The sequence below is a fragment of the Anser cygnoides genome, chromosome 3, assembly GCF_040182565.1.
Source record: "Anser cygnoides isolate HZ-2024a breed goose chromosome 3, Taihu_goose_T2T_genome, whole genome shotgun sequence".
Lineage (NCBI taxonomy): Eukaryota > Metazoa > Chordata > Aves > Anseriformes > Anatidae > Anser > Anser cygnoides.
Window position 1 is genome coordinate 6,908,913 of NC_089875.1, and position 22,065 is coordinate 6,930,977.

The following is a 22,065-nucleotide window of genomic DNA, read 5'->3' on the forward strand; positions in this document are numbered from 1 at the left end:
AGACTGGGCTGAAAAACTAGAGTTTTCCAGAGTTCTCTTCTGCTGGTTGTCTCAGTTTTTGGCAAATCTAGTGATCAGTTTTCATTCCAAATTCTCTGAGCATCAAGAAAACTGACAGCACTTTCTCCTACCTCTGTACTCTCTGCTTGGAGGAGCTATGGACAGTGCTTGAAATAGGCAGTGGCATGTTTGCACAGGAGGACAGCTCCAGAAAAGCAGTAGAAGGGTCAGGATATCAACATCTACTGGGGAATTTGGAAAATCATGTCTGGGAAAGGCTTGCATAATACGTTTTAAGCCACCCTTTTCCATCGCTTGGTATCACAGTTAGGAGGTGTGTGGTGGAATTGCATCCTAGGCTACCCGGCATCCGTTGACACAAGTCTGAGCAGATGTTTATTTAAGTATTTTGCTTGAAACTACTATTGGATAGTGCTGGGGAATGTAAGCTCAGAAACTCAATGCAAGTAAGTTCTTTTTCTTAGTTAAGGATGGTCTGCATTTTTGCTGTATTGATTGGTTTCTTGCTTCTTTCACAGGTAGGAATACCCTGCTTCTTAGTGTATAAAACAGTAGGACTTTTCCTCTGAGACTTTTTGTTGAAGTTTTTAATTAGTAATCTCTGAAATTGAGCTTACACCACAAAGTATTCCATATCATAAGTCTCAGTGCTCTGTCTGCTGATATAATATTTAAAACAGATACATTCTGATCAAATTGGGTTTTCATCGCTAACTGAAAGCTCACCGAGTCTTAACAGCAATATCAATTTGAATCCTTCCAAAGTGGGTTGGCTTTTAGGTTGTGTGTAGCCATAGTTATAGATTTGACCTGTGTGCACTTGCTGATACTTGACTTGCAAAATACTTGATTATACCAAAATGACATCTGTAAATATGTCTTCTGATGGGAGTGCATGCTGGTCGCGAAACTTAATGCGGTCTTGGAGATGTTTGTATAGACCACAAACATTGCCTTTAGCAGTTTTTCATTTATTTTGGCCTACTAGCTTTAAGAAAAAAAATAATTATGCACTGCAGTAGCCAGTAAATTTCTGAATATATGATATTTGAGTGAATTATTAAATACAGATTTTTTAGTAAAAGTGACTAAAATTTGAGTGTGTGTTTGAAAGTTGAGAGAGCAACCTTGCTGCTTGCCGATCCTTTCTCAGTATTTTTATTTTCCTTTCTGATTAAGGGTTGCTTGTGTCTGTTTTGATGAAAACAAATAATGCCTTGGAGTTCAAATATTCAGCAAGCTGCTCTTGGGCTTTCTGGGGAACTGCCTGAAGCTGTGTTTAGTATAATGACACGCTGCACGTTTATTGTTCTTATCTTGTTGTTTAAGCAGGCTCAAATATACTTTGTAAGAAATAAATTAATATTTGTCTCTCAGATTTTGTCCTTAAAAGCTCAAGAACAATTTTTAGGTGCTTTTGTTATAAATCTGTTTGTACACGGAGATGGATGCAGTTGTGGGCTCTGGCCTTTTTTTCTTCTTGTGGGGGGAAAAGCAATTGTTGTTTTCTGTAACTGATTCATAGCGTGCCAAGTAGTTCAGCTAAACTAATTTGCAAGGTTCCCTCTTGAAAATAGAATGCTTCCTGGAGTACTTCTTTTAATTTTTGCACTCCTTGTTACTTTTAATTAAGACTAATAGAAAACCTCTTTAGCTTTTGGAACCTTGTTCGTGCAATTACATTTTTATTCTACTTGTAAAACAGTTTGATAAACTTTGAGATCAGTGCTTTCACTTTAAAGTATTTTTAAAAGTTTCAGAACTGGGGTACATGAAGAGAAGTCGTTCAAAACCACAGTCATTCAAGTTGTGATACTATTTTCTAAGGTAATGCTATTAAAAAGAAAGAATGCAAGTAAGTACTTCCATTTTAAGCTGGAGGTAAGCAACGATTTACCAGAGCATTCATTTTCAGCATTGTCAGTGTCAGCCCTAGCTTTGAAGTTTATGTTGGAGTAATAAGTGATATGCTAGGAAAGTCTGGTTTTATGCAGTAATTGTCCAATCCTGAATTGATTCCTTAAGAAACTTAAAGTGGGCATTGTCAAATATTTATGATGGGCAGTCTGACTCTGGGTGTAGTGTACGTTTAGGTGATGTAAAGCAGACCTGGTTGTATGGGAATATGGCTTTAACTGAGCTGATTTTTTTTTTCTATTAAAAGGAGTAACAACTTTAATTTGAAGATGTACTCTTCTCAGAATTGTAACATCTTATTTGAAGTTAAAGATAATTCATGACACTGAGTTAAAACAGGACTCTGGAATAAGACTTAAAGAAATGTAATTTTTTAATAGTTTTTTTCCTTAGTAATGTATAACTTGCCTTTCCCTGGAGAAGCAGGGGCACAATATCTTTGCAGATGAAAATCCTGAGACAGTAGAAGTACTAGGAAGTACAGTGCACAGGTCTCTTCATAGACATCTCGCATCTGACATGACCAACATATACCTTTATATATGCTCATAAACTCTTCTGGACCCAGGCTTACCCGTGCTGTGCCACCAGGATATTGCTCCCCTCCCTTGGGCTTCCATGGAAATGTAAGAGCTTAGACACTGCGCTGGGCCTCTGCAGGCTTTTGGTATTGCCTGGGTTCTCCCGCTGCTGGCATAACCCAGCATGAGTTGTGGATTTCACACTCCTACCTAGTCTGGGTCATGTTTCGATTGCTAGGTAGTACTGCGTGGATGCAGTGTCTGGACTTTGAGCTATGGCTGACTCTGAGAACTGTGTGGGTTCACCACCATGTAGTGTCTTAAGCTTTGCTGTGGCTGAAAGGTGCAGTGCTTCTCTGGGCCTGAGCTGACTGAAGCAGTTGTGTTTTGTGTTTCAGGTGGTATATCTAAGATAAGAGTTTATCTAGGTGATAATTCATCCTCACTGTTCTGGGTAGGACCAGTTACAGTGTCCCGGGTAAATTATCCACTGATAATCAAGCTTCGACTGCATTAAAAATAATTTCATGTGGAACTGTTCTCCTCAGAAGCAGTTGCTGTGGCATATTTGCTTCAGGCAGGTGAAAGTCACATGCTGCTCTGAATAAAGACAATTGTTGGTTTTACTAAAGGTCCACGGCCGTTTTAAAGGGGCATTTTAATCCAGAGCAATTGTGACCTAGCACGTGGAAAGCTTCATGATGGCAACACTTCTGAAAGATGAGAATTCTTAAATTTCATACAGCTTTTCAGTGTCAGCTTCTGCTGTTTTGCTCCAGACTGCCTTAGCATTTTACAGTAAAAGGAAAATAGGCCTTCGCTGGAGAAGGTGAGGGAGATGGAATGGAAAGGGAAATGTATGTTAAGTGAAGAGAGTGAGATTCAAAGATAAAATAACTTCGTGGTATTTGCAGGGAACCAGGGAGATGCCTAAAGATAGAAATTACCTAAGATCAGCTGATTCACCCTGTTCTGGTGAAGCTGTGTCTTACAAGATATCTGTCTGATGAACATACCATGGCCAGTGCTACTTTGTATACCTATGCTGTTTGTTGGAGTACGCAATTAAAATAAAACCCCTAAGGCCTTCTGAAGAAGGGCTGTGAGGAACCACACCGAACAACTGTGACTGCTTTTGGGGGTTGCTGGGGCACCTGCTTTTACCGGATGCTTTTGCACGGCTTCTGTATTTTCATTCACAAGAACAGACTGTTTAGACTTGCAGAACTTTCTAGTATTTCTTGAAATTGCTTTTATGTTTAAAAGTATAAGTGTCTGACAGAGGCCAGTAACTTGATCGTGGTTTGTTTTTCTAAGGAAATGAGACTTAAAAGGTTTGTTAATTCCTATCTTTAAGCTACGATGTTGTCTCTGTAATACTTGCTTTGTAATCTCTGTATACTCTGCTTGGAATTACAAGTTTGCAGGAAACAATGAAGTTGGAGCATTTATAAATGTAAGAAATTTAGAGTTAGATTTAGACTTAAAAGGAATTCAGGTACATTCTGGTATGGAATTGGGTATAGTTATCGGTATGCTATGCTGTAGTGGTATGATGAGGGTGGGCACTGACAGCTCAGTGTCATGAATACATCATAGAGGCACTCGGGAGCACCTTAACCATATATAATTTTATAACTGCAGTATTTTGAGTGACAGATCTAATTTTTCATGTATGAACCATGGCACTTGAACAATATTTCTAATGCTGAAGAATTAACTGGCTATTTTTAGATAATAGTATATCCTTCGTAGTGTTCCAGCACTTTCTGATTATGTATATTCAGTCAATATTCTGGGGAGGTTTTATTTTATGGAGACTCTGGAATGGAAAGACTTTTTTTTCCTCACTGAAAAGTTGTGGGGAAGCATGGACAGTTAAACTATTGCTGTTGAACTTCAGATTGACACCGTCCTTTTATGTATTCATCAGCAATGGCATTGTAAAGGTCTAGAAGAACTCTTATGAATAAATTTAAGGCAATCCTGAATCTTTTTTTAATAAAAAAGGAGGAATTCCAATTGGTGAAGGAGAAAGGGAAAGGGAGAGGCTAAGCTCTGGCTGTCGTCTGATTTACTATCAATCATAAACAAAACTCCAGCAAATAATGAAAAACATCTCAATGCATGTATATAAAATATTTACTGGTTCGATTTGAATGATGGTAATTCTATACAAGGTTATGTATATATTTATTTTAAGATTAGTATTGTTGTCCTAATAGTATTTTGTTTAGTGCGTGGCTCTTATTTCCTCTATTTAGTCTGTATCGGGAAACAATTTCTGAGAATAATGTCCATTTTGAAAGTGATCTATTCTTTCCCATGAGAAGCTGATATCAGATGAGGCCTGGGGGAAGGGAGCAGAATCCGTATACAACCAGAATGTGTTACAGGTTTGAATGCGTAGGAATTGTAATTTTACTTGGTGTTCTCTGTTTACCTCCTCCTTTTTAGTTTTGTTTCTGAAAGTAGGGAAAATACACTTTTAAAAATGATTATTTTTACTTGCCATTTGGTTTTGTGCTTAGTGTGATAAGTGACCTTTGGATATAAGATATTCCTCACAAGTCTAGCATGGTGGTTGTCCTTGAGGTCTAATTACAGTCTGTTCCTCTAGCTCTGAAATTCTTGCTAAAAATGCACTTATGACCTGAGCTTCGTTACTTCACAGTTGAAGTTATATTGTCCCATTCTTTGCAGCTTTTATATTTTTCTCATCTACTGTAATGTTTTAATAGCTTTATTAATAGACTTTTTCCTTGTTTGGGAGATAGTGTTGTTTCTAGTACTGTAAAATACCTTTAACAAATCACCCTATCACATCACTCATGTTTTCATTTAAGGCTAGCAAAGTAAAGTGGGAAATAGCAACAAGGAGATTCTTTTTTTCCTGGAATGTGTTAAGTTTTTACTTTGACCATCGTGGGTTTTTGCCTCTTGTGAACTACTTGAATAAACCATTACGTTATAAGTATGTCTGCTTTTAAAAATGAAGTATCTGAAAACTATGCTGTAGAAGATGGTTTAAAAAAAAAAAAAGAAAAAAAAGAAGCAATTATTATTTTGGGTCTGTTAAGTAGCTCAGTTCTTTCTAGTGTGGTATTACGGTGACAAAAAGGTCTCTAAACCGTCTTGCTGTAGAGTCGGTGAAATGAGACGTTGCAAGTATGTAAAAAGACCCCATTTCCTTCATGGTAGTTGTAGAACATTTGGCTGGAATTTACCTACGTACCAATCTTTCTTCTTTCTGCTGGTTAGCTTTGTCTCAGATGGATCTGTTTAAGGCCTTCAGAGATCAGCTTTTTTTCCCCCCAGTGCTCTAATAGTAACAGTATCCTCAGATTGTTCACCTTTAGATGAGCAGTACTGATGGGCAGTTGCACTGGATGGGATAAGGTAAAGTTACCTTTGTTGTCACTGAAGGTGGTTGCTTCCCTCAGTCTCGTGGTCCTTACGCTTTCCTTCCTAGCACCTCCTGCTGATGAACTCTGAGGGTTCGGTGGTTTACAAAGCTGACAAAAAAAAAGAGGATGGTTTTCAGTTAGATTGATAAGTTGGACTTGCTTGGTTCTCTGTTTGGGTCTTTGATTTCCTGCAGGAGTGGTGGCGGTTGTTGGGAGTAGTTGAAATGCATGGCAATGGATGCTGTGAGCAGTGTGGACTTGGGGACTGGGTTGTGCTGATTGTGAAACTGTATCTAGAGCAGGGAAAAGCTGTCTGTGTGGGGGCAAGTTAGAGGAAAAGGGAAGGACTGGAGGGTGAGAAGAAGGTCTAAAAGGCTTTAATTGAGAAGAAAAATTTGCTGGAGCAGATTCAGGGAAGGAGCAGAAAGTTGAGCTCCGGGAGTAAATTAGAGAAGTTATCTCTAATGTTGCTGGCTTGCAGGAGCTTGGAGAAGGAAGCAGCCACTGGACACAGTGGGCAAAGGAGCTGAGCCTAGAAGCGGAGGGCCACTACTGAAAGAGGCACTGAGAGTTCATGGGAGGACCAGTTTTAAAGCTCTGGAGCCCATATTGTTAGTTCTTACTGAATTCTTAATTTGGGTCAGTGTAGGCAGTTTAGAGTCAGCCCTGTATTCTCAGGGAGACCTCACAAATCTTCCAATTCAGTAGCAATAGAGGATCATTGTATTTTGATGTCTCCCTTTCAAGTAGGGAATTCATTAGGTCAGTGTTTCCTAAAATGTTCATGTTCTAGGTGTGCTTGCTTTGGGTTAAAAACAGGCTGCAGCAGGCAGATTTCCCCAAGTCTGTTTACCCCAGGCAGAGGCTGCTTGCCCCATTACACAGGCAGCACGTCCCACTGCTCGTTTCTTCTAGGCTGCAAAGGGTGGGTACTCAGGACAGATAGGAGGAGTGCCCAGGGTGCTACTTTGACATGCTTCTGCTGCTCTCAAAGCACACATGTATGCCCGCAGGAATCACTTCTGTATGTATGAAACTAGGAAACAAGGGAAAGTCTTAGCCACCAAATCAAGTTGCAGGAAAGGGGACTGTAAGAATAAAAGTTTTTCAAAAGGTTTGGTGATTGTCAGTGCTGGGTTTGAAACACTGGAAGTGTGGGAGACTGGGGAGACAGCAGATTAACGAGGATGTAAGGTGTTGCAGGATGCTTGAATATGGGAGAGAAGAAAAGGATGTGCTCTATTTAAAAGCGGATGAGTCTGTTTTAACTATTGGCCCATTCAAGATAGATGGAAACGAGCTTGAAAGGTGAGAAAGATATCATTTAGAAGTGAAATCATATGCAGCAAGGGAGCCCTTACGGAACTGACTAAACCCAAGAAATGCACAGGAGTGATGAGTGCAGTTGCTTTTATTGCTTTTCTATCTGCACTTTTTTCAATAAAAAATGGATAGAAAGGCTTCATAAGTGATTTTTGCTGTACCTCAAACTGCACATGGCCCTAAAGGGAGGTGCTGTAAATCAACGAGTATCCCCAAAGTTGATATTCAGAATGAGCCAAGAGCTACAAAGCCTAAGATTTAAGTTCTAGTTATGATAACATAAATCAGCTGAGCTGAAAAATGTCATTTCTGCAGAGGGACAAAAGAGCTTCGGTTAAGGTCCAGTAGGAGAAGCCCTGCTGGATGTGCCACTGCCCCTTTTGGTAAGGGCACTGACTTAGATCTGATGAAATCCACTGGGAGACTGCAGCCTCTGGTTGCTTCTGTTCTGAGCTTCCTGAGTACTTCCAGGCACAAGAACAATGCTACAAAAGTACAAAAAAAAAAAGTACAAAGCCAAACAAACAAAACACCAGCAACACAAAACATAAAGTGTGCATGTTGCCACTCTTATCAATTAGCAATGATTAGTGTATAAGACCAGCTGAGGTTGGTCTACGTATGAGATGTAGAATGTATAAGCTTTCTACAAATACCCAATTTCTCCTACTAGTGCACATACTTTTTTTTTTTTGAGCTAGGGGCATAAGCTTCAGTGTTCCGTAACGTTTAGCATCTGTACACTTCACGTGGCAATTCTAGCTGCTGCTTTGGAGGGACCAGTTTACTTAACTTTGTGTACCTTCCTTAAAAGGAGGGGGATTTGGAAGTGTTTCCAACTATCGCAGAGAAAAGGCTGCTCTGGAAGTTGAGTGTTAGTGACTTTTTAGAGCATATTTTTAAGTAGGGAGATGTGGGGAAGAGGCAAGTTTTTATAGATGTAGCAATGTGTGTGCGAGACTGTCCAAGTTAGAAATAAGCTCACTGCTACTGAGTTATTGTCAGAGGTTTTTGTGTCAAGTTTAAAAGAACTCATCTTAATGAAAAAGTTAACAACATTCAGAAAACCTAGGTTTTATGAACTTATGCTGAGTAAGGTGATGGTGTTTTTTGGTGCTACTTTTGTTTTGTTTTGTCTTTTTGTTGTAAAATTGACCTAAATTGTTTGACAGAGTTGTTGATTTCTTCAGTGCTAAACTTTGGCCTTAGAGTCAAGTGTCTTGGTAATTTCTGGTGTTTAAAATAAAAAAGTATTAACTGATACCCATGTGGCCATCCGCTTGTCAGTTTCGTACCTTGCCCAAGTGTTATGTAGGGATCTTCAAGGCCTACTTAGAGTGAGACAGAAGAGTGAGTTTTGTCACTTACAAGTATCCTCCTGAGACTGTTTTCAATGTTTGTTTATTTATTTATAAATATATATATACACACACATACGTGCACACAAGTGCATATGGAATATCCTTATTTCAAAAACAATATAATTATTTGTCTTGTGTGATTTTTCTGAAGTGGCATTCTTCTTAAGTTTACTCTCTGATCTGTGCCAGCAGGATTTCGTTAGCTTTAGTTTTTGGAAACCTGTATTGACAGTTCCCATAGGACCTTGCAAGCCTGATGCTGGGAAGGAGGTTGAGGCAGGGATTCTGCAGAGCTTGTTTCTGTTAGAGACCCTTTCCCACAAAGCTTGCTTGTGAAGGAGCTTTGTAAGCACGTAATGCTTGAAATTTCATGTGAAAGGTGGAAATGAATAGATTATTATTATTAATAAATGGAATGGTCAACTTAAAGAACCCTGACATTCTCAATTTGTGTAGTAATTAGGTAATTGTAGAACCATAGGGAAATTTAGGGCAAGGAGCAAATGGGAATTTTGTGTTGATAGTTGGAGAAGGGTATGTGGCCAGTAGGCAGAGTCCAGTGCTCTAATACATATAACTGGTTGATACGGAATTGGAGGTGTGAACTACTGATTTTTGGCTAATTAGACGGTGTAAACATTTTTTAGATGAAGGTGGAATACTTGATAATAACTCACTGAAAGTTTTTGGATTTGAATTCGGTACAAAACTGTTCTGGTATCTGGCTCTACTAAGTGTGGTAAATGTTTATCATTTTGCCAATTAGTGGTTTGTTACAGTTAAATGTCAGTAAAGTCATGTCTATATTTGAAAACAATAACCAACAACTTAAGTAGTATGAGCTGCTTTACATGTAGTTTGTACATCTGTTCTTATCTTGATAGTTTCTTTTTCCTGGCCTTTATCTGATCAGCAAAAGGAAGTTAAGGTCTCATGGTCATCTCAAGATGCGTACTTTTAACATCTGGGAGGAAAAAAAAAAAGGCTAATGAGTGAAATTATTGAAGATTCATATTTGAAAATGCACATCAATCAGTAGCTCCCAGTGGGGCTTATGAAGAGTACTTTATGCTCAGCTGTCTTGTAAATTTAGCTATTTATAGTCTCATATAGATTTAAAAACCTTTCTCTGAGCATCCATTTCTGAAACACTTGTCTGTCCCTTCCAGCTAAGGAATGAGGCATTTTTAATCAGAAGTGTGTGATTAAGGAACATGAAAACTTTGTTTCTACAGTAGAGCTCTGTGGAATTATAAATCGCACAAGATGTCCCTAGTTACTATCATTTCTAAGTTGTAAGTGCTTGAAGAGGTTGCCATTAACCATTAATATAGGGTATTGGATTAGAGGAAGGAGCTGTTCTGAATGACTAATTTTTACAGCAGTGTCCAATATTACCACACAATATCTGTTTTAAAGTTAGTTGCATTGAAACTTTATTCTTGGTTACCGAAGGCAAAAAATAGGTAGGTTTGGTTGAGAACTTTAGTTTCCACGATGAAAAGATAATTTATTTGGTTGTTATGCTTTTTTATGCTGAAAACCTTTGGCATAAAGCTACTGCAACTTGACTACTGGTGTTTATTATTACAAAGCATATTTTAAAAAAAAATCTTTATATGTTTTACTTTCTACTTAAATAACAAAGTTGATTTGTAATTAAAGTATAGCAATTACATGCCTTTTTTTTTTCCCAACACTAATATGTTTTTGTTTTCCTTCAGTATCTGACATTGAAGGTGCTGATGGGTTGCAGCTCAGAAAGGAACATGCGCTCAAGATATTTGCTTACATCAATTCCTGGACACAAAGGTATTTTTTTTTAATGAGTTTGAATGTTGATGATAATGAATCTCAACTGTGCATTTCCCTTCATACAAAACATACTGTGCTGTGAACTAGAGCTCTTGTTTACTAGTACATCATAAGAATCTATTTTCAAATGGGTGAAGACACTCCACTTAAATGATATTAAAAGGCTTTTGCTTTCTACTTGGCACCAGAAGTTTTAGATGCTCCCATCACTGTACCTGTGCTGAAAGTAGGGAATAATGAATATTAACTTTGTCTAAACCAATGAAAAAAAAAAATCTATATTCAAAATGTATATTCTTTAAGTCCCGTAGCTCAAGGCCATGTTTGTACTCCCTCAAGAGAGGCAGCACCCTCTGCCTGTCATAGTTTTGAGTTCTTTGTCTCTTTTTTTCTTCACAAATTGTTTAAGCCAGGTTTCTAGATTAAATGCAATGCTTTGTGGGAGAGGTTTTTTAATCTCTTCTTGATGTTTTCTTGCCCTTTCTTCTTTCTGCTGCTTTTTTAGAAATGGAATGTGCAATTTTTATATTACTGTAGTAGCTGAGAATTATATTTATGGACTGAGGTCTGTTGTGCTGTGTGCAACAGGAGAAAGGCCTCTACTGGAAGACAGCTCCAGTTCTTATAGCAGTTGCATCATTTAGTAGAGTTTGAGTGAGAGAGTGATGAGTCTAATTCAAATACTGTTACAAGCATGTAACTTTTAATTTTTGTCTTCATTGAAGCCCCCCTGCTTATTGATTGCTTTTTTTCCTCTACATTCTCCAGGATTTAGATCCTTTTAGGAGACTGTCATTCACCTTTTGTTTGGAATGAGGAGATTGCCTTGTTTGCATGGAAGAAGCAAATGTTCCTGTACAATAGGTTCTAGGGTACCTGTCTTGGGTGTTCATGCACCCAGAATGTCTTTGGCATATCTAGTTATCCTTGCCCACAACTAATGCCATAATACATGGTTTTCTAACTTGATAAGTGGATTGACTTTCTTATTTTATTGATAGAGGAACAGTACGTAGTTTTCCCCTTGTTATTTTCAGTCTACGGTGTATTGGTAGATATTCAGAGGAATAATCTCTGAGTCTATAAAGTGAAGAAAGTAACGAAGACACTCAATATTGTTTTTTCCCATGTGGGTAAAGGGTACTAACGTGCATGGGGTTTCTATCCAAATGCAGATAAAGGACATGAGTTTAAATACTCAGTACAAATTAGAAATTATTTTGCTGCCCTGTTGATTTAAAATAAATAAATAAATAAATAAATAAATAGTTCTTACACAGCTAATAAGCCTGCCAGGTGGTTTAGTGCAGCAGTATTGATAGAGAAATCCAGGTGAAGAAAGGGATTCAGGAACATACTCAAGAACACTATTTTGTTAGCATTTCAATGACTTTACCTCTAAGATACCTTATGTATATTTTAAACTGAAATAATTGGATGTTTACAGGGTTTAAGGAAGACTTTGTGACTCCAACTTGCTGCTAGGAAGCATCAGTTTCATTTGGACTTCTTGCTTTCGTGGCTGTCACGTATTCTGTTGTTTGAAATGTCTTAATGTGCAGAGTCCTTTTGGTTAGTCACCTGTGTATTAGAATTTGTCCTTTCTTTCCCTTTATTAACTCAATAGTCTAGTCTTACTGAGTTTGTCATTCTAGTTGTTTTGATTTTAGCTACTTCAGGATTATTTATTTATTTATTTATTGTTCTCTTTTCTTACAGACAATGTCTGTGCTGTTTCAAGGAGTATAAACATTTGGAGATCTTTAACCAAGTAGTATGTGCGCTTATTAACTTAGTGATTGCCCAAGTTCAAGCTCTGCGGGACCAGCTCTGTAAACATTGCACTATTAATATAGATTCAACATGGCAAGATCAGAGTAATCATGCTGATGAGCCCTTGAATGTAGAAAGAGAGTCTCATGAAGAAGAAAATGGAGAACGGCAAAAATCTATAGAGAAAAAATTAGATTCTGCAAGAACTTGTGTCCTGACAGAGGAGGAGTCTGCAAAGAACACTGATGCTTTTAGCTTATGGAGCACTGATGAGAAGGAAAAGTTGTTGCTGTGTGTGGCAAAAATCTTTCAGATTCAGTTTCCTCTGTACACTGCTTATAAGCATAATACTCATCCCACAATAGAGGTATATCTTATCTTTATGTGTATATTTTTACTTTTGTGAAAGATTATTTGTTCTCACTAGACTGTGTGTTTGATGATAGTTGCTCTCGTACAGGATGGGCAAATTCAGCTCTCCTGTTGACTTCAGTAGATCTTTTCAGAGAAACTTTTAAAATGGCACATACTCTTACACTTTCTTTAAAATATGGTTAATTGTTATAGGTAATATATTGATAAGTGTTGGATGGAACTGTACACTGAATTATTGTACTGTTTAAATAACAGGAAGGCAAAAAGGGGACTGTAGCGAAGCCTTTCTTCCAGAAGGTAACCCATTAATAGTTTATTAATTTCTTTTCATTACATCTATGGCTCTAGAAGCAAAGCTTCATAAACTGAACTTTGTGCAAGACCAGACTTTCTTGTTAGAACAGCTGTTTAATTGACGGGAATAACTGATTTCAACGCAAGTAGCTTTGTTTTAAGAGTCTGATTTTCTGTGGTACTTGTTATGCCTACCACTCACACTTTCAATAATGTATTCTGAAAACAAAACAACAAAAAACAAAAACCACATTCAAAACTCCTACAAATATTTAACTCATGGTTTCCAAGATAAATATTATAGTGTTAACATTTCCTAGTTGAAACAACATAGTTCATGGAAAGCTTGCTTTTTGTTTCAACTTGTGATGGCCTCTTAACATATAAACAGCTTATAAAATCTGTAAACAAAGAAGAGCTATATAAAGAAAACTTCTATCCAACAAGCTTCAGAGTAAGAATGGAGAATGAAATTACAGTTAACTCAGTTTTTTGTCTTTTAATTTCAGTTTCAGAGCTCCATTGGAGCTATGAGTGGTTGAGTTTGCATTTTAAACTTCAGTTCAAATTGAAAAGACATCATCATGCTTCACATTTTATGTATGCTAGTGGGATCACAATATAATTAGTTCTTGTTGAAGGGATCCTGCCACATCTGACAATAAATCTAGTTTAAAATATTGTAGGGTAAGATGGGCAACAGCAATTCTTTTGGATGGACTGGATTTTGTTCTTCTGTCTTCTGCCAAAACACATGGGCATAATTTAACATCGGTAGTTTCACCGATACATATGTATATAGAAAAATGACAAAGCTTAGGATTTGTGGATTTCAGGTTTCCCATCGTTCATTTTGGTTTGCCTTCTAAGCTTTAAACATACATAAATCTGTAGTTCTGCCTCTGCAAATAGAAACTGAAGAGGGCTGATGTATCTCGTCAGTTCAAAAAAAAAAAAGAAAATCAATGCCTGCTTAAGTGATTTAGCTTTTGTACTCCTCTGGGACGCCTACTGAAACTAGTTCCGTAGGAATATGCAATGAACAATTCTGGAACAGGTTTTCTATGTATAAACACACTTCTTTTAAATGACATCTTCATGTATTTTTTTCTTCTCTTTCAATTTCACTTCCAAATTATAAAAAGAAAATATCAGAGTGCTTGGTGAGATTTCTTTTCAACTTGATGTGCAACTGTAAAATGATTGGCCACAGATATGCAGTAGATTGCTGCATTGTGAGTGACTATCACTGTAGAGAGTGTATGTGGTACACTGATCATTTGAATTACTGAATATGTTCATTCATTAGCTATGCTAAAAATATATAAGTTGTCAGGGAAAAGTGTTTTTTCCCTTTCTGCTAGACTTTTATATGCCCAGGTATGGATTAGGGAGGTATGCTAGCTTGCCACGCTTGTTATGTACATTATTCCTCTTTTTTATTGGGGTGGTTTTTATTTATTTAAAAGGTCCCACCATCCACCATCAATCTTTTTTATTTTTCTTCACAAAATGAGATTTTCTATATTTAAGAAGCCCTAGGGTACTATTATTCTAAAGTAGTAATGATAGCTATTTTAATGTCAAAACTTTTTGTTACTGTAACTCATTTCCTGAGATTTAGAATTTAATTTTGGATTTCAGTGTAGAGCACATCTTAGTTGAATTGGGACAAATTATTAGTCCCAGTAATAGGAGCACTTCTTGTTTTAAATCAGTCTTGGAATCAAAATAACAAAAAATACCTGTTCTAAATGTACCATCAATACTTGTAAGCTAAATAGATTCCTGGACAGACAAAATCCACCAAGAATTTGTGTGAAAAGCCAACGTAGCTCTCCCTCCCCCTCTGAGTATTTCCTCTGCGTTGGAAAAAGAGAAAATTTCTGATGGGAAAAATAGACTACACTCTCCACTTGAGAAATTCCTTGTTCCAGATTGAGTTGAACTTGTACAGTTTGAGTCATCAAGTCCAGTGAGGTTGTACTTTGCCCAGAAATGACAGACTAGGCTGTCATTTAAATGCTTCCACTGCAAGGTTTTCACATGTTATCTTCTGCTAATGAGCAGTGGTCAATATTTACCGTTAGTCTTTGCATACACAACCAAAATCTGTTTTTCTTAATGACAGCAAACAGAATACAAGTCTTGAAGTCTAATCCAGGTGCCATTTTACACTTGACCATCTAGTGGAGAGAACTTTCATATGAAAGTAGCAAGCTTTTCCTATTTTAGAAGTCCAAGTTTGATTAAATAAAAAAGGAACAACAAACCAAGATATCAGCCCCTCTGTGAGCCTATAGACGCTGTCCTTCAAATAGTACCAGCTAAGAGTTATTTTTGTCAGTTACACATTTATGACACTTCTGAAGAAAGTGAAGACCTTGTGAAATGAGAAGCGAAGACTGGTTGGTAGCCAGAAGGACTGCATGTTAGCACCAGAAGCTTCCTTAAACAATTAAGTTCTGACAGCAAAGTGAACATGACCTTGCAGAGGGCAGAAATGTGCTGGATATGAGGACAGTGAAAGTATGTTGCATGGAAGTAAATCAAGCTTATGTTACCTGAGAACTGATGAGTATATAGTCTTGACCTGCGTAGAATGAATTATGGGTCTGTATAGACAGAAGGTGTGCCTCAGCTTTTCTTAAACTGATCAGAAACATAAGGAAAAACGTCGTTCTACTAAGTTTGTGCTTTCAGAAGAGCACAGCTGGTTGTAGTCCTTTAGAGGACAGCTCATCTCAGGGCATGAACACTGAAGAATAAAGCTTCTGTGAAGATGAAGTCTGGAAACACACCGTTTATTCCTGTTGGAGTCTACCATTATTTTTGGTGCCCAGAGAGAGAGATCTTTCTATTTTTTAAATGATAAAAAATAGACACACTGTATTTTTATAAATACGCTTGTATTTTTGACAATTTAATATGTTTTAAGAGACCTTGCATACAGAATAGTTCAAAAGTGTATGCTCTGTTACTCAGTTTATACTTACTTTATGCAGTAGGTTTAATGGACAGTTCAGAGGGGAAAAAAGGTTTTGAAAATGGAGGCTCTTAAAATCCTGTAAAGAAAGAAGCAAAAAGATAAAATGCATTCCTAAACTTTGCACTGTCTTAAAATTCCTCCAGACAGGAATGAATAATGAATCTTAAGGGAGTAAGCCAACTGTTCAGCAGTTCTTGAAAGAAGATGAAATGAAAGAGGAAAAAATCAGTCATTTGTGTGTCTGTAGTCCTCTGATTCTTTGGAATGTTGCCATCTATGCTTTTGTTTTTCAAGTAAATCTTTCTTTGGAAGATACCCCTAATTAAGTACCCTCCACCCAAAACTGTGTCTGTGGCAGACTTCAGTGAGCATATTTCATCTGGAGTGGTGGTTTTTAATACCATATTAGATTCCCATGAGGAATTCTCTTATTTCCTTATAAAGGTGATCTTAAGGATTTCTTGGTCTCTGACTGTTCTGTTTCACATCTGCAAGTACAGAAGTCACATTTCCAGACTCGCTCTCTCAACTGTGACGCTTTCAGTAAGCACTCATGCAGCAAACTTCCATGAGTTGATTTCTGTATTCTAAGAACTGTAATTTACCTGACAATAATTATTTATTTTATTCAAGAAAACTAATGAATTTTCTCTCAGTATTTTTGCAGTTTTCATGGGCATAGCACTGAACACCTTTTCTAGCTACTTGAAAACATACCACCTACTGGCTTCAGAGCCGTTTTAAAAATAGCTGTTAGGGTATCACGAGTTCAGGCATGACTTAGATTTCAGCAGGAGAAAAAGGAAAATAAATGCTTAGATATAATACAAGCATATTGAATAATTCAGAATGTTTGTATCACACTTAATCCCTCCAAAATCACTTGCCTCTGGCATCCTGTGCTATAGTGTTCAGAAGCTTATTCCTACAGAGGTATTTGAAAAGTATTCAGGAAACTTCATTAAAAAATTAACTTTATCTTAAACTTGCATTTGAATTGCGAATATGAGAACTGGGTGTTTGGTACAGAGGGATGGGAAGAAGAATGTGTGCTGTAACTACCTGCAAGTATCCATGGCAATGTTGTGGTTTTACAGTCACATTTTATGACAGTTTGAGTGCCCTTTTGCTCCTAGCCACATGTAAGATACACACAGTATGCGTAACAACCCTAATAAAGAAAATTCCTGCTTTATGCTGCCCAACAGGTAGGTGCTGTGAACATTAAAAAGAAAAGTTATATTTCCAAACTCTTTTCAGTTTAGTACTTCTGGAAAGTATATTTCTCATCGTAGCAAATAGCTAACAGATTGATAAGGTGATATGATTCTTTCTTCCTCTTAAATTAGCTTTATCCTGTAAATAGCATTAGGCACTAATTTTATATGAGGTGTTTCATTATATGTAAAATAATATAGTAGTTGAAGTTAAGGAATTATATGCAGCCACTGCACCAGGCTGTATCCCCCTTCGCAGTATTTCTGTTGAAAAATTGCTATCTTGAGGGTGAAAAGGGAGGGTGGGTAGGTGGGGGGTGAAGAATGATCTTTTGATCCCAGCCATTGAGAGCCACTGCTGAGATGTTATCCTAAACGTGTATTTGAGTACTTACAAATGCATTTTAACAATAGTAAATTCATAAATAAGAAAAATACATTTTGGAGTGTGAAAGTGGAGCAAAGCTTTAGCTTCTGGCTTCCTCTAATCTAGGTTTTTGATTTTTCTGTTAATTGACTGTAATACCTGTTAACGGTCAGTTGTGTTTTGTTCTACAAAAATGTTTTTATTGCTTCTATTAGTTAATTTTATTTTTTTTCCTTTTAAACAGGATATTTCTGCTCAAGAAAGCAATATACTAGGGGCATTCTGTGACATGAATGTAAGTTGTCTGTTTTTAAATAGGTACATATCTCCTAGAAACTTGAAATAGCTACATTGCTTCCTCTGTATGGATTTGTGTTATGATATTGTTATTTTATTTTGTATTTCCTGTATATCTGAATGGATCTAGCATTGATTGTTCGTATTCTTCTCCTTTTTTATTTTTTAATTTCTCTAGGATGTAGAAGTACCATTGCACTTGCTTCGCTATGTTTGTCTATTTTGTGGAAAAAATGGCCTTTCCCTCATGAAGGATTGTTTTGAATACGGAACCCCTGAGACACTGCCGTTTCTTATAGCACATGCATTTATCACAGTGGTATCTAATGTAAGTATTGTCTTTACGTTATGTTAAACACAGCATAAGAAGTAAAAGGACTGAAGTCTGGAAAAACTGTAGGAGCAGGGAAGGAAGAAAAGCACAGTTGTCCTTGTTGGGAATGTGAGGGCTGCTGCTCCACTGAGGCAGCATTTCACCATCCAAACCCTATATATCTCCTGTAGGCACGTATTTAATTTTGCAACTTTGGATCGTTTCATCATTCCTAGACATCAAGATTGTAGGAGCCTCAGAAAATACCTGTAAGGACAGTTTCAGATGTCGTTTTTGTTCCTGAAGTTGTGTCATGAAAATATTCTAAGCTGTCTTAACTTTTTACCTATTTCCTGTGAGGCACAAGGGATTTCTTTTCCTTTCGGTTTCCTGTGATTTTATATCATTATACACATTTACAGTGTAGAGAGAACTGTGTTTTATCTTCAGTTAGTTTTAAAATCAATATCCTTCATTGTTTGTCCATTTTGGGACACATAGCAGTTTTTTACTGGAAGAATTATGAATGGATTTTAGTGGAGATTCAGAGGAGATTGGTAATAGAAATTAAAACTTCTTTCTGAAGGACATGTGAAGAGCTAGCGTAATGTGAATGTGAAGTCACGTCCTGTCCTGTTACATACAGATGTAAAGGAAATAAATAGCTTTTAACGCCTTGTACAAAGTGAGTTTAACATCGTTTTTATGTTGGTTCATTGCAGTATTAAATGTTTAAAATCAGATGCTTGCTTCCATACATCTTTGCTCCTTCCTTGTTCCGTTCCTGACCAGCCAGGATGATGTTCTAAATAAGTATTGAAACATGTTTGCATAGAGGGAACCAATCACTGAAGTAAAGCCAGTGTTGGTGATCATACCACTTCCTCCTGATCCTTTTAGTGTAATGGCTCTTCACTTGTAGGTCAGAGAACAAATGAGTAAGGCCATGATGTGCTCAGTATTTGTAATCTTAGACAGGAGGACTGCTGCAGCACCTCTTTATGTTAAACTGTAAAGATAGGTTTTCTGGCCCTTTCTGTAGGATTTGATGAGCTTTCAGGTGATAAGCTGATGGGCTTTTCATCTCTGGCTGTTGTCAGCACAACCTGCTGGTATCTCTTGCTCCAGTATATCAGCTTAGTTTCTCCTGTGATGTCCTAACTCAATTAAGTTAAAATGAGCAGAGAGAAGAAGTAGCAAGTTGAACTGTTGTAGCTGATTTTCATGTTCTAAATGAAATAGATTCTGATACAAATAGATTCTGATACAAATTTGTGAGCAGACCAATTGTTATGTGGTACCATCCTGCAAAGCAGGAACTAGTTTCTGTTAACTGTTAAATACATTTTCACAGTAGCACTAACTCTTGAGAGCTGGTCTTTCAATAGTCATTATTTTAAAGATTATTAGAGGTAGTAATGATGGAATTATTTAAAGTCTTTGGGACAAATGAGTTGTTTAGCTACTACCTTAAATGTTTCAAAAAATATTTCAAAGTAAGTCTGTAGTGTAGATGGACTAATCACTTCTCATTAGAATGTTAGACTTAGTAAGCTCCAGGAAGTGTAATAGATGAAGTTGGAAACAGTAAAGCAAAGTCAATCAGTCATCTACTAACAAGCAGTAACATTCAACTTGGAAAGCATTTGCACTGTTTCTTCCACAAAGAATGGTGTATGTCTCATCAAGTGCACTGTAAAGGCTCATTTAAGGGAAGACCACTGCCACAAATCAGTAAATTGTTCAGGGCAACTGAGCTACTTGTTTATTATTAGTGGCGTTTCCTTTGTATAGAGGACAGAAAAATTATTGAAAAGATGTTTGCTTGAATTTTTTTATAGAGCAAATCTAGTTTGAGTAAATCCCTTCATCAGACAAGTTTATGTTTGTAATAAAGCCGGTAAATGTAATATAACACAATTTGCATCACCCAGGGAGTTGTCTAGTTGGCAGTCTTGGTTTTTCTCCAACTTGCTGCTCTGCAAGATGCTTTCTTAGCAACATGTATTGTGGTAGGACTGTTCCTTCCTAAGAGTATTTCTTTGCTCTCATTTTTAGTCATATATTTGGTTCCACCTTTCTTCCCATATTTCATATTCTGTGGTATTTGCTCAGCTTAACTACCTGACATTGTGTTGGTCTCTTTAAAGAACCAACAGATGCAGAGAAATCCATGACCTCCAGCTTGTTCTGTGGAGGGTTTAAACATCTCTGGAAAAGCCTGTCATTGCTTCATTCTGAATGATTTTAATTTTTTGATGTTGTGGAGGAATTGCTGCCCTCTCAGTGGAAAAAAATTAATAGAAATAGGCTGACAATTTCAAAAATGTTTGTTAAATTTTACTGTGTGAATCTTCATAAGTCAGAAGTACAAACTGTTGAGAGAGACACTGTTTTAGAAATGAATTACGTTATAAAAAAAAATGATAAAAAAGAAAGTACATCTGAAGCTGGAGGATAGAACAGACGCAATAAATATTGTACCTTAAAAGCAGGTGGAAGCTTAAGAAGTCTAATGAAAGCAGTGGATTTATAAAAAACTATGTCAATTTTTATATGTTATTTTATATTTATGTCATTTTATTTAATTTAGTATATTTAGGTTTGATTTCATGTTGAAAATTACATTTTCCTTTGTTAATGTAAAATTATCAATTAATTCAATTCTGAGGATGAAATTCATATGTAATGCAAACATCTAGATGAATGAAATGGCTTGAGAAGTTTGAATTAATACACAGCAAAAATTAAGATAAACAATGAAAGCTATGAAAACAAAATTATAAAACCCTTTTACTACTTTCATTCCATAAAAAATATTTCCTTGTGGATTGCTTGTTTGCATATGGAAAACAGCAGATTGTTGTGTTCCAAATCAAATTGTTTGAATGCAATAGTATCTTTGTCATCATTGCAATTCCTTGTCAAAATGTTATTTAATTTTTGTTTCTAGCAGAAGAATCTTCTCGTTACACTTTCTATATTTGGCATGCTAGACCCTTTTTTTTTCCTTCTTGAGACTTCAAGTAGAATCAGAAGCTTATTCCAAATGTGGTATTTTTTTGCAATGTGAAGATTTGGCAGGTTTGTCTTGCAAAATAGGTTAGTATTGTTATTGTGTACTAACAGTCACAGAGTAAAAAGTAAGTCTGAAAATATTTTTTCCAGAACTGACTCAAAGCTATTTGGCTAATTCCACAAATGTTTAAAATAAATACTGGCCATACAGTTTTCCTACTGCCTAATATTTTTCTCTTCTAGCCAGAAGAATAATGTAGAATTCTCTGCATTTCATCTTTGAGTGATTGTTGGTGTTAGCTATTCAGAAGATATGTGAGCACACGTGATTAAAATTATGTCACTAGTAACAGCTGCTAATATTTCATCTGTGCTAGATCCCTTACCTGGCACGTAGCTGTCTTTCTGTAACAGGTTTAACAGGCTCAGCATTCCTTTTTGAAATGCAGATGGAACTTCTAACTTTGCCTGTGTAAGTAGTTTGGTTGGTCCTCTTTTCCTCACAGCAGTGCTAAATAGCTGTTTCAGGGTGTTTTTCTCTGCATACATTTTCTTACTGCATATAGTTTTGCAAAAGTGGTAAAGGCAGTATGGTAAACATGGGAATGCAAATGTGGTAGTAAAAAAACTGCTCTTAATCACTGGTTATAAAAAATAGTTTTATTTTGTAGGGTATATAAATCCTAAGCAGTAAAACATCAATGTAAGTCAAATGATTTTACTTGATTTAGGAGAGATTTGTAAGGAACAAGATTTTTCACGGAGACTTAAAAAGAAAAAAAAAAAGAAGAAAGAAAGAAAAAGAAAAAAAACAAAAAGGAAAAAAAGGGAGAAAGAAACCCCACATGGCTGAGCAATGGGTTTTCCTACTGAAGAAACTACAGGAAATTCAGAAATGAGAGTCTGGACAGTATGATACTATTTATACAAAGTTCATATTTTCTGGATGACTAGAAGAAAAAATGCAACTCGTTTCTAAGTCACAGAAATATTCTTCAGCTAATAGCTTTGAGAATGAGAAAATTAACAAGTTGTTAAAATTCACTGAAAACAACAA

General features: G+C 36.6%; 1 protein-coding gene across 9 annotated transcripts in view; it reads left to right on the top strand.

The window, feature by feature from the left end:
* Positions 1-22,065, top strand: part of USP34 (ubiquitin specific peptidase 34) — a 129,535-nt gene that overhangs the window by 9,406 nt on the left and 98,064 nt on the right. For all 9 annotated transcript variants that reach the window (XM_066995343.1, XM_066995342.1, XM_066995340.1 and 6 more), the window contains exons 2-5: positions 10,275-10,362; positions 12,085-12,505; positions 17,625-17,675; positions 17,856-18,005. In XM_066995343.1, the coding sequence (XP_066851444.1) occupies positions 10,275-10,362; positions 12,085-12,505; positions 17,625-17,675; positions 17,856-18,005 (710 nt within the window). The remainder of the gene's footprint in view (positions 1-10,274; positions 10,363-12,084; positions 12,506-17,624; positions 17,676-17,855; positions 18,006-22,065) is intronic.